The sequence below is a fragment of the Acinonyx jubatus genome, chromosome A3, assembly GCF_027475565.1.
Source record: "Acinonyx jubatus isolate Ajub_Pintada_27869175 chromosome A3, VMU_Ajub_asm_v1.0, whole genome shotgun sequence".
Taxonomy (NCBI): Eukaryota; Metazoa; Chordata; class Mammalia; order Carnivora; family Felidae; genus Acinonyx; species Acinonyx jubatus.
In genome coordinates this window covers 113,426,101-113,443,258 of record NC_069388.1, presented here as the reverse complement: position 1 = coordinate 113,443,258, position 17,158 = coordinate 113,426,101, and the positions used below count along the sequence as shown (strand labels likewise).

Sequence of the window (17,158 nt, the reverse complement as noted above, 5' to 3'; positions counted from 1 at the left end):
GACTGCCACCTGGATGGTATTCTGATCAAAAGGCTTAGGACTATTTGGGTTCATGTCTAATTCTGTGTTATGTTAACCATTTGTCTTTGAGATTCATCCACATATAATTTTTAAAAGAAATAAAGAAGTACAAAAAGGAAAACAATATGCAAAAAGAAAAATGTAACCTCTTTTGGCCAGAAGTATCAAAATGGTATACGATGTTGTTATCGGTAGGTCTGCTCTGTTCTTTGAGACACATCCTCTGACCTACGTAAACTTGATTTGCTTTTTCATATTGTTTTAAACTTCAAAAGATGCTCCATATACTATATAAGAAAAGAGCCTGCTGTTCTTTTGCCATCTTGGAAGCACCTGAGACTTTTGTCCTTTGGTTGAGCTACACACAGCCTGATTCTTTATCCTCTCAGTAAAAAAGAAGTTACAGTCCTGTCAGATTATCCCTTCGTCCCATGGTGGCACCCTTTGCACAAATGAAGGACTGCACATAAGACGACCTGCATTTGAGAGTTCGTCATTTGAAGTTTGGAGTGATCCCCGGATTGATCCATTTTCTTCACCACCACCGCCGCCGCCACCTCGCTTTGTACTTTGCCTTACAGGACTCATTAAAACAAAATACAAACACAAGAAAGAACAAATTATGACTAGTTTGAATAAAGAACTCAAGGCTATAAAGTATTTTCCCTGGTGGCATATTTAATTTGGTTGTTTGAGAGAACATCGTATGAGCAGGTGGCGGTGGGATGAAGAAGTGGGAAACAGTCTTCAAAAGAGGCGTAGCCCTTCACTCAGAAAGATCTCCCCACATGCCTTCCATCGCCCAGAGGGTCTTGTGGATTAATAAGCCCCTACTGTAGAATGAATGCATACAACTGTGGTTGGATCAGTCCTGGTTGATGGAGAAAACCTTGTTTTACTGAGATCTCCGAATCTTAGACTGCAGTCAAGCTTACTGAATGGGAATTCGGACTCTTAAATGATTGAAAACAAGGAAATTTAATTCTTAGTTCATCCAAGGAGAAAGTGTGTCACAGGGGGTGTGGCACAAGCCTAAGGCAGTTTGATGAGACCTTTGAGGACCCGTGTGGCTCCCCCTGCGGAGCCCAGGGCAAGGATCAAACTCATCTGCCACCAGAGGCCTTCACCTTCTACTTTGTTGCCTTGCTCTTGAAAACAGCAACTTACCCTACACCCCATTAATAATACCCCATATCCCCAGCCAAACTTCCTTTCCCTCTTAGAGGAGAAAAAGATGAAATTGCAGAGAAGACTCTGTAGTCACATTAGGTTTTGCTTTGGGAACTTTTTTTTTTTTTAAGTTGAGCTATACTGTTACTAGCAAAATTTTTTTTTAAGATTTACAAGATTGCAACTTAGATACTCCACTGTATTTTAGATAGCTACCAAAAATGGGTGGTAGGGCCTAGCTTGAGACTGGGTGGGTCCATCAATGAAACATTCCAGGAATGCGTAACAGAATTTTATAGAAGGTCATCATTTAGACTTTATATCAAACCATAACAAAGCTCTTACTCAGAACATGTGTGTGATTGTGCTTCAAAGATGGAAATAATAATAGTGCAAGGTTAAAAGAAACTTGAATAGAATAGAAACATCAAGACCTTTCATTTGCATAGAATTGGTTTCTTTACATTACTAGACCACCTTTATAAACTGGCTGACAGGTCCTCCTTCTCTGGGTTTTGGTAGCCCTCCAAGAGAAGCATTATTGATTGCAGATGAGGGGCCTGAGGCTCAGGAAGGTTAAGTAACTTGCTCAAGGCCACATGGTTAATAAATCACTGTGCCTAGGTATAAAACCAGGTCAGTTTGACTCTGTAGCTCCTGTTTTTAATATGCAGTTCTTAGGAGGTAGAATAGGGTAGCGGAAAGGCTTTGAGTCAAACAGGCAGTTAGTCAAACTAATTGCTGACTAACTGATCTTCAGCAAGTGACTTAACTTCTCTGTGCCTTAGTTTCTACAACTATAAAAGAGGGATGATGTCACAAAGGTTGTTAAAGATCGTATTTTAGGGGCTCCTGGGTGGCTCAGTCAGTTAAGCAACCGACTTCTGCTCAGGTCACGATCACACGGTTTGTGGGTTCAAGCCCCGCGTTGGGCTCTATGCTAACAGCTCAGAGCTTGGAGCCTGCTTCAAGTTCTCTGTCTCCCTTTGTCTCTGCCCCTCCCCTGCTCGTGCTCTGTATCTTTCTCTCAAAATAAACAAACATTAAAAATTTGTTTTTAAAAAAGATCCTATTTTAAAGTGACTGTATCCTGTTAAGCTCCACGAGGGCAGAGATCTTCCTTTTGTCCACCAGTGTGACCCCTAAGCCTACAGCTGTGTCTGGCACAGTGAAGATGTGCTCAAAAGAGAGCTTGTTGAATTCAAAATCCTGGCACTTAGTAGTCATTCAATAAATAGTAATATCCCAGGGCTCCTGGATGCCTCAGTCGGTTAAGTGGCCAACTTCGTCCCAGGTCATGATCTCCTGGTTCGTGGGTTCAAGCCCCGCAGCAGGCTCTGTGCTGACAGCCCAGAGCCTGGAGCCTGCTTCGGATTCTGTGTCTCCCTCTTTCTCTGCCCCTCCCTTGCTCATGCGTTCGTTCTCTCTCTCTCTCTCTGTCTCTCTCAAAAATAAAAACATTTAAAAATTTTTTTAGAAATAAATAAATAGTAATGTCCCAAATGCATTACTAGTCATCTTCAACCCTAACACCAGAGCGAGGGGACTACATAATGTGTGGTCTCTGATCTCATTGAATTTGAAGACCAGCAAATGAATAGAGAGGATGCATGTGCTGACACTACTGATCTTTTCATCTGTTACTAATGCATGTCTAGCAGTTTGGGAACATCTAAACAACTTTGTAACGACAAATTATATGTCGTCAATGCTCTGGTTTTTCACGCTGCATTTTGATGGTCTTCTCTCAACAGCGTTTTAGCACAAATATTTCTTTTGAAGAGTAATGAGCAGAGTTTAGGTTTTTCAAAGACTAGGCAAAATACGTTCATGTCATCAACACCACCCTCTACAGATAAACAAGTGTAAGTGGCCGTTGTGCTTAATAGGTCCTGGGATGAATTTGGAACTCGGATTCTTGTCCCTTTACTTCCTAGCTCATTTTGCTGTTCTGTTCCTGGCTGTCCATTTTTGCTTTGTAATTTCTACACTAAAATCCCCATGATTGAGAAGACGTGGCACCAGAGTATAGCTGCTGGGTTGGCCTGCCTAGAAAATTAGCACCTGTGCCTTTTGTCCTGATCACACAGTAGTGCCAGAATAGTTTGCATTTCTGGTGAAAATAGACTCAATAATGATATTGGATGGCTTTTGAATTGACCACAGAATTTTATCAGGCACGTCTCTAGTATTGCGGTATATTTGCACAAGCACGCTCTGCTCTAGTTTGTATATGTGTAAGAGCAATTTTATCATGTGTACATTCCCATAATTCTTTTCATCTCTTCCATATTTATGATGGTTTCCTCTGCTATCTGTAATCTTAAATTTGCCTCTCTTTTTTCCCCTTAATCACATTCATAGAGTTTAGTAGTTTATGGATCTTGTTAAATAACCAACTTTTGTACTTCTTTATTCTTTCACTATTTCCTAGTTTTCTTTCATTAATTATTGCTTTTTATCTGTAGTAATTTTTTCCACTATATTTCCCTTTGTATTCTCCCCCCACCCCCACTTCCCCACCACCACCACCCAGTTTCCAAGCTTAGTAATTTCTTTCTCTTTTTCCTTTTTCCTCTTTAATAATGAAGCATTTATTGTTGACTACGGCCTTCACTATATCCATTGATTCCATTTTTCATTCTTTTTTAAGGAGTTCATAATTTTCCTTTTGATTTTGTCTTTGATCCAAGGGTTATCTAAAAGTGCTCTGTTAAAGGAGGACATCATATTTTATTTTTTTATGGGATTTTGATGTAAGGATGTGGCTTTTAATATCTTAACTTTTACAAAATGGGTTTAAATCTTCTTATTGCCAAGCACGTAATCCTGTTTATTGGTGTTCCATGGATACACCCCTCTAAAATATTTTTGAAAGACCTATAGACCTATATAATCTTATTAAACCAAATTTATCAATAGTTATTCAGTTCTTTCATGTGATTGGTTATTATTGGAGTGACCTATTATGGAGGACACTGAAGCCTACACTATAATTTTTAATTCCCTTTGCATTTCTCATATTTTCCTTTTAATATTTAACACCTACTTTGGTTCATACAGATGTTTGGCTATTATTTTCTTTAACAAAGAAAAAGTTTAATCTTAACCAGAGATGCTTAAAAAGATACTTGATAAACCTTAAGCCATTCCTAATAAAAACTAGAACAAAATAGAACTAATAACATACACTAGTGTTTTACCAAAACCCAACAGCAGTGATCTAATGCACTAAAATCCACACCGTAAAGTCAGAACTATCCTTTTTATTAGTAAGTAAATGCTAATGAAGGCACTAAGATAAGACTACCTTGGGATGCCTGGGGGGCTCAGTCGGTTAAGCCTCTGGACTATTGATTTTCGGCTCATTACTTTAAGGTTTGTGAGTTGAGGCAGGCTCTGTGCTGACAGTGCAAAGCCTGCTTGGGATTCTCTCTTTCTTCCTCTCTGTTCCTCCCCCGCTTGTGCTCTCTCAAATAAATAAACTTAAAAAATTAAAGACTACCTTAAAGATGAGAAAATTGAACATGAAATGGTTTTTGCAGCTGATAGAAAAATCTAGAAAATCAAAAAGAATGTAGAAAAAAAGGAAACAATTTAATAAGAAAATTTGTTAAGACGGCTGCATATAAATGTACAGCAAACGATTTCTCTCTAGCAGTAACTGCCTAAAAGCAGAAGTGGGACCACATATTCCATTCATAATCACAGCAAAAATTCTTAAATTACTTAGGAATAAATTTTAAAAGCCACAGAAGCTGCGTGAAGAAAACTAAAATCTTATGGAAAGACATAAAGTAAGTTTTGAACAAATGGAAAAGCATACTTTTTTCTTAGAGAAAAAAACAATATTAAAGGGTCAGATCTTTCAAAGTTACAATGTAAATATAATGCAAATGAAATTTCTGAAGAAGTTCGGTAGGGGGGCGGGGAGGGTTGTTATTTTAGAATGGAATTAAATGCTCTCAAGTTTACATTGCAAAACAGTTACCAGCAGGAATCAAGTACAGTGTGAAAAAGAAAACAGGCAGATTTGCTTTACCAAAGATCCGTCACTAGGGAAATCAATGTGGTCTTGGAGCCAGAATAAACACAGCGCAGAAGAGAGGAGGGAGACTAGATGTTTATATATTTGAGAGTTTAACGTGTGACTGAGTTGGTATTTCCAAACTATAGAGAAAGAGGAGTCATTTAATAAAAGATGCTAGAAAAACTGATGTCTACTGAAAGAAAATTAAATTATAAAATTAAATGGAAAAAATGTTTTTCATCTTGCAGAAAAATATAGAATATACATACAGTCTAGGAACAGGGGAGATCAATAGGAATCCAAAAGCTATAATAGAAAAGTGAACTTATATAAACACACACACACACAATTATTGGAAAAGTTGCTATAAATGGCATAGATCATGGATTGTGTAAGAATATTTGCAACAAAAAAATGCAGAGGATTAAATAATCCATGATGAAGAAGGAGGTTTGCAAATTTGACTGAAAAAGAGACAAACAACAGAGGAACTGGCTAAAAGAAACACTGCTTTCACAGAGCAGCAAATCCAACAAAATCGATTCATTGTGGCCAGGGAAACACTAGTGACCAGCTGATGAAACCAGTGTGAAAGATTCACCGCTTAGGATAGAGAGGGTAGAGTTCTTACAAACCAGAAGATAAACAACTGAATTTTCAAAACAGTCAAGGATATGACCAGTATTTACATCCAATTGACTTTTTAACCTAATCAAAGACATACAAATTAAAACAAAAATGATACAGTTTGCAACTTAATAACAATTATAATACCAAGCATTATAAGTAAAAGTGTGAAAAGCACGATCCTATGCTTCTCGGGTTTTAACTGAACATTGTAGAGGTCATTTACCCATATTTAGCAAAAAGTGTTAAGGTGTTCATATTCTTTGATCCAGCAATTTATGGAATTTATTCTAGAAAATCACCATCACTAGTTATATAATGATCAATTTAAATGTAGTTTATGTGGGAACACCTTAAATATCTGAAAAACAAAGGAATTTTTAAGATTTCTACACAAGCAAATATTATGCAACCATAAAATGACATCTTAGAAAATCTTTAATGGCACGAATGGAAAAATGAATGAAAAAACAAGTTATGAAACAGTATGTATAGTATGGTCCTATTTGTTAAATGTTTACAGATCTCTTTTTTCAGGACATACATTTTATATACTTATGTATGTATATGTCTATATGTATGTGAGTCTGTCCTCACCAAGTATACACTATTCTGATCTTGCCTTAAATGATCTATTAATACACCAATATTGTAAATTGTGGAAAATGTCAACATGTTTTCATTCTATCTAGAAAATGAAACTTGTTTTAAAGACTCAGAGAAGCAGTGTCTATTGGACAACAGATTGTCAAAACTGAAAAGATTTCATACATTTATACAAAACACCAAAGCTGAACAGATTTAGGATAGGAATGTGAAAATACAGGTCCCTGAAATTATCTGTAGGAACCACATTCAGTTTGGATAAGCAAAATTGTTCACAAATACACAATTTTTAATTTCACCTTTCCAGGTGAAAGTTGATTTTTTTAAGTATTTATTTTGAGAGAGAGAAAGTGTGTGTGTGTTGAACGGGGGTGGACCGGAGAGAGAATTCAAAGCCATCTCAGCACAGAGCCCGTCATGGGGCTGGAACTCAGGAACTGTGAGATCATGACCCAAGCTGAAATCAGGAATCAGACACTTAGCAGACTGAGCCACCCAGGTGCCCCTAAAAGTTGATTTTTAAGCATAGGATGGTTCTTTCTTAGAAAAAGAAGAGGTACTAATTTTGATTTCTAAGAAAGTAAAAGCAAGATGGGGCAGGTCAACAATGCTAGAGTACTGACCATCACTTTCTGATTCTGAATGCCAGCAGAGGATTAATATCTACACTTCCCAGAGAATGGCTAAGGATGAGTTGGTAGAGATGGAGAGAAATGTGTATCCAAAGGGGAATTAGGGCCTCCCTCTAGAGCCAAGGTCAGTCTCCTCAACGGTTTTGCTTCTGTGCTATGGGAGAGGCGTGGCTGCAATCAGAGGATAAACCACAAGGTGTGCTAGAGCCCACTTGGAACCTCTCCCAGAGGAAGAGGAAGTCTAGAGGAAGGAAGGAAGGCCGAGGGTAGCAGCCTAAACCTAAACTCCCTTCAGGTGCTCTAAATGGTCACTCCACCTGGAGGAATAGTGACAGGAATCTGAGCAGATCCCACAGGCCAGGACCTTCTCTGAGCACTTTACAGGTCTTACGTAGTGGATCCTCACAAAACCCCTAGGAGGGTAGGCACTGTTATTATCTGCACACACAGAGGAGGCTTATGGTTAACAAGCTAAGGCCGGAGAGCTGGTGAGATGTAGGATCAGAAGCTGCCTGCCTCTACTTTTCATTCCTTAAGTAACTACTCAACTTATACAAAAGCAAAATGAATAATGTTCTCAGTGGGAAGTAGTATTTTTCTGTAAGAAAATGGTACTGAGTCCCAATGCCACTTAATTTTCAGTGTGTTTGTGCATGCCCTTTTATTTTGAAGCTGAAAGTTGTCTTATTAGTGTTTTTAGTCTAAGTCTATCTAAATCTGTCTGTTCAAAGCCATTCTCCAAAGTGTTCTGACTAGTGCCAATTTGTCACGCTCATTATTAGTCATGTACTATTATATGTCAGTGTTAAAGTGCCACAGTGAATGATTGTCAAGTTACTAAATCCAACTGTTATCATCTTGGAGTAATTTTTTTTTTTAATCTGAAAAACAGTGCACAAAACCAGCAGCCTCAGCATTTTCTTTTAACACAAATGCATCTTAGATGACAAGCTACTTTATTTAAAAGTCTCCAATATAGGGGCGCCTGGGTGGCTCAGTCGGTTAAGCGGCCGACTTCAGCTCAGGTCATGATCTCACGGTCTGTGAGTTCGAGCCCTGCGTCGGGCTCTGTGCTGACAGCTCAGAGCTTGGAGCCTGTTTCAGATTCTGTGTCTCCCTCTCTCTGACCTTCCCCCGTTCATGCTCTGTCTCTCTCTGTCTCAAAAATAAATAAACGTTAAAAAAAAATTTTTTTTAATAAAAAAATAAAAAATAAATAAAAGTCTCCAATATATATAGTTAGATTTATGGATTTAGATCTGAGTAATAGAATATAGGCTTATATGTTTTTTTCATTTTTTTTTTTTAAGTTTATTCATTTTTGAGAGAGAGAGACAGAGCCTGAGTGGAGGAAGGGCAGAAAGAGAGAAACACAGAATGTGAAGCAGGCTCCAGGCTCTGAGGTGTCAGCACAGAGCCCGACATGGGGCTCGAATTCACAGATTGCAAGCTCGTGACCCAAGATGAAGTCAGATGCTTAACTGACTGAGCCACCCTGGTGTTCCAGCTAAAAAAGTATTAAGGTGAAATCCAAAATAGATTGTACTTTTGTATATTCTCCATGTATTTTAAAGTAGAATGGGGAAAGAATAAAGTTGATAACTGAAATTTCAGACCATCTTGGGTTAAAAAAAAAAAAGTTTGTATTTCTGTTGTTCTGCCACTGAACTGTATAGATGGATGTGTTCTTCAGCAGCTATGGGCAGACCAGGATTTCTTCACCCAACTCTTTCATTTGAAACATAAACTTGTCTCACTCCCAGTGAGCTTTTCATATTGAATAGGACTCTTGTAATCATCATGGGCTCAACTTGACATGCTTGGAGACACTCCCTGCTGCATATTACATTTATAAATTCCAGTCATATCTTTTAAACCTCTGTTGGTTACTTAAACCTGACTGATGTATTAAATATTCCCTCAGTCTCAGCCTTAGATTAAAAATTAAGATTTGAAGTACTAAGTGTCCTGTTCTTCCAGGAGAGGAAAAGAAACATTTATGGGCCCACATGAGTGTGGTTGTTCTAACAGAGTAGCAGCTTTACATAATAATAATAATAATAAAGTTTGAAACTTTCCAGAAGACACAGTATCAGCAACAGAACAGATTATTTTCTAAGCGCCATACAGACAGATGGCAGGTGGCTAGATAGTTGAGATTACAACTCTAGATGCTATCTAAAAAGCAATGAGATCTTTTAAAAATGGATATTACTGATGGCAGCCATCTTAATTTGCATATTTTAAAGTATGTTGTTTTCATACCAAAAGCTTTAAAGGCCGTATAAATCCTTTGCACTTGAAGGAACTTTATCTATTATTGCATTATTTTAGCCCTATTACAAGCTGATACATGTAATGAAGGCATTACATGTATTGAATATGCATTTTGTTATTGTCACTTTGGAGCGAAGCATGCCCCTTGAGTCTGCTAACCCTCACCTGTTACCTTCTGGGAGGAAACTAACAGGTCCAGTAGTAATGGCTGCTCTAGGCTTAGAGGCCAGGAGGTCTTGATAGGATGTCAGTGAAAAGTAAGCTCCTCTATTAGTGATAAAGGGTTGTGTGTGGCTCTGGGTTATCTGGAGACAAGAAACTTACTATAAAGTTTACGAAGTATCAAGGTACCTCAGGGTGTAAAAGCCTTTCTCCATCTCCTCTCTTGCTTTAATGCGTTTCTGAGTCTCTGTGATTCTTTTTTTTTAATTTTTTTTAACGTTTATTTTTATTTTTGAGACAGAGAGAGACAGAGCACGAATGGGGGAGGGACAGAGAGAGAGGGAGACACAGAATCGTAAGCAGGCTCCAGGCTCTGAGCCATCAGCCCAGAGCCCGACGCGGGGCTTGAACTCACGGACCGTGAGATTGTGACCTGAGCTGAAGTCGGACGCTTAACCGACTGAGCCACCCAGGCACCCCTGAGTCTCTGTGATTCTTAAGGATCCAGTGCAGCTCAAGGGAAATGAGAAGCAAGGTATAAGCCGGCTCTTCTCCCTTCCCCAGTTCTCCTGCTCACTCAATGTTAGCAGCTAACATTTATTGAGTATTTACTATATATACTTTTGACCCTATTTTTGTGTTTTTATATGTATTAGCTCATTTAATGCTCTCAACAACCCTGTGAAGTAGTTTGTAGATACAGGAACTAAGCTACAGAGACAAGTAATTAGTCAGTAAGAGGCAGAGCTAGGATTTGAACCCAAACGGTCTCCTTCCCCAGCTCACCGTGCTCTACACAGCAGGGTTTCTAGAATTTTTCACTTAGGAACATTTCTGTAAGTGCTACCAACACAGTCTTAAAACTTGCCGTTTGTACAGTGAACAGACAGGTGTTTGCATACACGCCCTTCTCCATGGGTTGCCCAGAAGAAATAGAAAGCAAGGGCACTTTAGTTTCTTACTAGTATGGCCTGTCCTTTTGATACCAGTTTGTGAGCATGAAGGGCCACGTGTGGAAGGAAGGCGGGCTCGTAGGAGCCCCCTGCTCAGGAGGAGCCCTGTGAAGTGGTTTGGGGTGACTGAGGATGGTGGCAGCTGCTGGGGGAGGCCGTGGATGAATGAGGCTGAGGAGACTGGCAACCTTTTCAGGGCAGGGTGTGGGCAGGTGAAGCAGAAATGTTGACTGATTGCAGGGGAGTTTTGAAAGTAAGTGAAATGCGCACCCGGTTCTGAATAAGAGGCTAAGCAGCATGACAAGTGACAAAATGTGTCCTGATATTTTCCCTTCGTGAGATGAAGTGGACCCCCCGCTGGAGTCAAAAAGGTCCAGCCTCGCCTTTTTTTGTAGGCGTTCTGATCCAACTCCACCAGAGCCATCCTGCGCGGGCCTTCCATCCCCCTCCGCTCTCCTATCAACAATGCTCAGCATCCCTAAAACACTGTCCTCCAATTTTGAATCTAAGCCTTGTTGACATAGGTATTTTCATTTTCTAGACCATAGTCCTAATTAAGGGCTGATTGTATCTATTAGACACTTAGGAAACCAGACTGCAAGCCAGTCCTTATCCTGAAGTAAATCACAGAGTAAAGGAGACAGTAGACATTTACAGAAGACCTAATCATTAAAAAAGCAAGGAGGACAACCTCTAATAATAGTAAGGTCAATGGGAAGGGTAAACATGGTGAGTTAAGGTGGGAAGTTGCTTTGTGTCTTGTTCATATTGGGGTAAAACTTAAATGCTATGAAGTGCATGGGTCTTAAATGCACACAGTTGGGTATATTCCACACCCTAATCAAGATCCAGAGTGTTTCGGCCACCTAGAACACTTCCTTGTGCTCCTTGCCGATCAGTTCTCACCCCCATGGCAGCCACTGTTTGGATTTCTATTCCCACAGATTAATTTTGCCTGCATCATACATTTCTGTAATGAATCAAAGCCCAGATCCAAGGGCTCTCACTGAAGAGGGCATGGTAAGGAAGAAAGCAACATTCAGAGATTGTGCACCAACATGCTGTGTGCATTGGGCAAAAAGCTTAACCTCTCTGGCCCTTGTATACAGGATTCAAGTAGGCGATCCTCATGTTTCTTTAAGGATTTACTACTCCTGCTTACATTTCTAATCTCAGAGACACCACCATCCACTCAGTACCCTGAGCCAGAACACAGGAGCTCATTCCACCTTACCTCCCACATCCAGTTGACCGCTCTTATCGTGTCAGCTCTCTTGTAATTTTTTTAGACATGTCACTTCCTTTGGCCCCTACCTCACTGTCATTTCTTGCCTTGTCATGACCATCAAATTACTCTTACTACCTCTCTTGCCCGTGGTCCTCTCCAGACCATTCTTGTCACTGCCCCCAAGGTAATCATTGCCAAAATGAAACACATTCTCATCCCTTCTCTGTTGATAATCATTAAGTGCTTCTCCACCATCTAAGGTGCTTCTCTGTCGCTTACAGAATGGAGTTCACATTCTCAAGTTTGACAGTTGAAGGCCTTTACCAGATGCCTCCAGTGTACTTGTGAGCCCCTTAGCCCCACTATGCTCTCTGGGCCCACTGCACCTGCCTGGCCAGCTCCCTCCCCTCCTTCCCACCCCCCCCCCCCATTAGGGCACTGTTCATGCAGCTGTCTCCCTGATTCTCTTATGAACTCTTGAGTGAGATTAGTGAGATTAGAGATTATGTTCTCTCTCTCTCTCTCCAGCATCTGGCATGTGACTTTGCTAAAAACACTTAACCCCAAAGTAATTAATCAGGAGACTGCTAAGGATGATGGTGTCCTGGCAGGGTCTCACTTGGACTTCAAGCTGATATGGTTTTAAAAAATAGAAAAATCACATAAAAAATGTTAAAAATTAAAAAAATTAAAAATCATATGGAAGTTTTCATGCGTTTCTAACCACTTCACTAAGTCTAATTCTGAGTGTTTCTTTCCAGTGCTATCATAGCAATAATGAGTTAAAGGTAAGAAATTCTGTGTTTTTATTTGGAGAGAAGGTATATTAATAAGAGGTATGAAAGCAGTGACTCCCCCTGGTATAAAAGGGCTAATCCTTTTATTTCTACCTCAAACCTGACTTAATGTGCTTATCCATTTAGTTCTAGAATGACAGGTTACTCTTTCTGTGAAGGTAATTTCTTTCTAAAGGTTTTGGTGGTGATTAGCAAACAGATAAAAGACTAAAAATGACGGGTAAATTTATTGACCCAAATGCCTAGAAACACCAGTATTTAAATAGCCCTTTTTGTTCACCGTGGCTCTCTCTGTCCCGATTCCACCCCCACCCCCACCCCCGTTTTTGGTTCTGCCTTGTGGTTTGCATCAGCGTTACTACCCCCATTGATCATCACTCAGTCTGTATTTTCATCTTTTCCAAAACCTAGGGAAGAACCTTGATGCCGTCCATGACATCACAGTGGCATACCCTCACAACATTCCTCAGACAGAGAAGCACCTTCTCTACGGCGACTTTCCCAAGGAGATCCACTTCCACGTGCACCGCTACCCAGTGGACACTCTCCCTGCCTCCAGGGAGGGCCTCCAGCTCTGGTGCCACAGGCGGTGGGAGGAGAAGGAACAGAGGCTGCGCTCCTTCTACCAAGGGGAGAAGAGCTTTCACTTCACCGGCCACACCATAATTCCACCTTGCAAGTCTGAGCTGAGGGTCTTTGCGGTCAAACTGCTCTCTATACTTTATTGGACCCTGTTCAGCCCTGCAATGTGCCTCCTCATATATTTGTACAGTCCTGTTTGGTGGTATTTTATCGTCACCATTGTTGTCTTTGTGCTACAAGAGAGAATATTTGGTGGACTGGAGATCATTGAACTTGCATGTTACCGTTTTTTACACAAGCAGCCACATTTAAATGTAAAAAAAAATGAGTGAGCTCGTAGGGTAACAACCCAAGGGTCTTTTGGAGATGTGTTGAGCCTTTTTAAATGGAGGTGCATTTTTGCATGACTATGTCAGATATTTCTACTACCATCATTATTTGTTAAAGATATTTTGCACTTAGTTTTGTGGGAAAATATTGCTACACACGATTTTTTTTTTTAAATCTCTGAATGTAATTTCAATACACGAAGCAGGGAGCGATCGCTGTGAAATAACTCGGGCCAGAGTTTTATTAAGCAATCTCCAGGCTGTTAAGGTACACATACACGATTTTCCTACAGGCCCAGTCCTCTTCCCTAACCAATTCCCCAGCCAACTCCCCAGACAAGAAGCAGATCTGGGGCTTGGGAGCACTGGCTCAGATCAAGTGCTGGCACTTGACTGTTGAGGTGAGGGCCCTTCTTCCCAGCTCCCTCCCTCGGCACTGTCCCCACACTCATTTCTACACCAGTCAGATCACTGCAGCCTTCCTTAAGGCCAGAGACCAGAAATCCCTTGCCCTTAAACCAACCATTTCGATAAGAAGCCCTTCATTACTCATCAAACCTTGGCATTTAGCCTTGCACTGACCTAGACATCAGAAGGCCACCTGTGCCCTCTTTTCACACGAAGACCTGGACATGTCTCAGGGAGCAACCACAGGCTCTCCACTTAGAAACCTTGGTTTGAGTTTTTAAAGATAGGAATTAATACAGTTCTTCATTTCTACGTACTCTAGCATGCTCAGTGCCGGGGTCTCTGCTGCTTATTGGCAGGTGTAGCTCTTTCTGCGTAAAAACGATACACATCACATCACTTACCTTTCTAAAGGAACAGCATAGAGAAGGTTCTGTTCTTGGAGTCAGAAATTCTCGAAGTTGTGTCTTTTGAAATATTTCTTTCAAACCTGCCCCCAGAGAGAAAGTTATTGTATTTCTTGTACGTGCATAGGTATCTGTAACATCTGCCACGAAAACAACAGCACTTGCAGACGGGGCAGTAATGCTTTATCCTAAATTATTCAACCCTCGTAGCCTTGACAAATTTTACTCTTGGAACCAAAATGGTAGCACGAAAATGAACCCCTTTTTAAGGATAACCAGGGCTCGCTCACTCTTTTTGGGCCCAGGCTTCTTTTCAGTAGTAAAATTCAGACCCACTTTTGACCAGTTGTTTGCCTCAGTAGTCCTCGATTTGGAGCCCATGGGAAATCCAGCAAACCAACAGCACCAATCTCCTCTGAGGCAGAAGTGCGGGGTCATGTTCCCCACCCTGCTGGGGCCAGGCACTGTGCTTTTCGTCATAGGACGGGGGTGCTGGTCAGAGGCAGTGAAAAGCCTTTAGCTGTTAGCAAACCCGTCTACTTCACCCCTGCCTTGAACCAGCCTCAAAAGCCATTGCTTTATTACTCTTTTGGCATGAATGCCTTCTCCTTAATTACGGCCTCTTTTTGCTCCACAGCGACTTTTAGCCCTACAATTGAAGTGTGCATTGCCGTGAAAGGTGAGCACATCGTGAGCCCAACTTACGGAGGACATTCTTTCAGAGTACAGGTTGCGCGTACGACTCTGCTGACACATCACCTCTCCTGGGAGGGACCTGACCAGTGCCGCGCAGACACGCACCAGCCTGTATTTATCTGCTCCCCCAAGGCTGTTCTTAATGCTGCTTGGAGCTACTAATTCGTTATTATGAACATCTGCTCTAAACCCAGCTGTTGACTCTCCTGGCTTTTTCAGGTGTTTTCTTTTTTAGCTTTTTTTTTTTTCCTTAATGAAAGAATTTTCTAATTTAGGTTTCTCTCAGACTTCCTTTTGGTTATATTTGGAAACATAGAAGGAGTTTCACAGTCAGCATCGCATTCACATTGTCCTGGGCGGTAGAGAAAAGCTGTTTCCCGCCCCACACTTTATACTGCTGCCCACCGCTCTCTTCCAGCTTCTCATGGCTCCTGGTTTAAGTATAACCTCCATATGAGGCGTGAGATCCGTAAAAGAGGAAATCTTTTTTTTTCTTTCGTAGAAAATGTTTTCCTTTTGATCATAAAAAAATACACATAGAAGATTCAAACTTTGTTTTATCTACCCAAAATTCGTACACACTAGAACTGGGGAATAATAGACCTTGTACCTGCTGAATCAGGAATAACTTCAAAAAGAAAAAAGCTGCTTCTTGTTGGTTTTTTGGTTTGGGGGGGAGGGGGTCTTTGTGTTTTTGCAACAAGGCGTCTTTTAAAATCATAATTATTTGTGTTCCTACATATTGGTCCTTTTCTTTTAAAAAGTGTTCAAGAACTATTCATTTGATGATTTGGAACTCAGAGCTTTGTAAAATTGGTAACAAAACGTCAAGCAGGAAGTAATTGAACTTTGGTGTCGTGATCGGCCTCAGGAATGCACCCCCCCCCTTCCCACCCCTCACCCTGGACTCCACAGCTACTTGTCAGGCTGCGTCTACACACCATACCCCACTTCACACCCTCTCAGGCCCTTGAAGGTAAACCCATTGGACCGTGAAACATTTACAGTACTGTCTGTCCAATTTGCTCGATCTTCACTGTTGAGAAGCGTTTTAACTGAAGTGTGGTTTGTGTGGGCCGTGAACCATTGTACTTGAAGTAGGCACCTGCAGGGAAGGGCACCGGCCAGGTCACACGTTCTAGCAGACCCCACTGATGAAGCAGGCCAAAGCCATTGTGCAAATCAGAAGCAAGTGGTGAGAGGCGGGAAGAAAACACGGTCAGCGGCTGTAATTTGAAAGTCCCACTAAAACCCTTCCTTGTTTGTTATAACACTAACCCACAGCTTAGGGAGAAATACCAGCTTCCCTTCATGTCACTTTGAAATTCATTCCTTCCTCCTCACCACATCAGGAGTCGGACGTTGGTGGCCAAGCCTGAATTCTGCAGAAAGGGGGCCCTTCTCGTTTCACCCAGGCCGCGACCATGATGCCCCTGTGCACTTCCCTAATCGACACTCTGCTGGAGGGAGCCTGTTGGTAGCCAACTGTTTACATTTCTTTATATAAATAATGTGCTTTCAGTGCCTTAGTTACGGGTCCCTTTCTTTTTCTTGTTCCAGGAATTCTGCAATGTGTTTCTTAGGTAAAAGTCTCTCTTTGCTACTCACTGGGAAGAAAATGGTTTGTAAACACTGGTCACTGTCGTAAACTTTGTGATGACATCCAGAGAGGAGAGCTAGATGCTGAGGTGGCTTTTGCCTTAGAGCTGTTATTTATGCCGTAGGAAACAAAAACGGTCCTGTCACACCATGAGCTTCAGATTGGAGATGACCCAAAAGCCACCTTGTACCGACCTTAAGTTTTTATTTCAGAAGAGAATCTTGGTTTTGGTAATTTATTTTTTAAAAGATTATGTACAAAACACCAAGTTTTAAAAATAACTCACAGAATGGCCTTAGTTTTCAATGTCCACTGGTATGTTTGTGAGTTGTGTTATCCGTAATTTACATCCCAGAATAAAGTGGAATGAATTAGATACAGTTTGCCCATGTGTCATGTTTCTGTTCTTGCCGGGCGACCGGGTGCTACTTTCTTTTCCCACGTTGGTAAAGCCATACAGTATGTAGTATAAGGAGATCCTCATCAGGGCTCTTTCTTTCACAGATGTTTAAAAAAAAAAAAGCCCACACACAAAGGGAATATACCTCTTCGATAACTGGAAAAAGTCTAGGGGCCACAGTCAAATTTAGGTCTCAGTAAATGTCATCAGAACTTGGTTTTCCTCCATTTTTC

At 40.9% G+C, this 17,158-nt stretch overlaps 1 protein-coding gene across 9 annotated transcripts in view; it reads left to right on the top strand.

Annotated features, from left to right (window-relative positions):
- Positions 1-16,908, top strand: part of LCLAT1 (lysocardiolipin acyltransferase 1) — a 266,085-nt gene extending 249,177 nt beyond the window's left edge. For all 9 annotated transcript variants that reach the window (XM_053201048.1, XM_027033484.2, XM_053201051.1 and 6 more), the window contains one exon: positions 12,915-16,908. In XM_053201048.1, the coding sequence (XP_053057023.1) occupies positions 12,915-13,417 (503 nt within the window). In that variant the 3' untranslated portion in view covers positions 13,418-16,908. The remainder of the gene's footprint in view (positions 1-12,914) is intronic.
- The last annotated feature ends 250 nt before the right edge of the window (positions 16,909-17,158 follow it).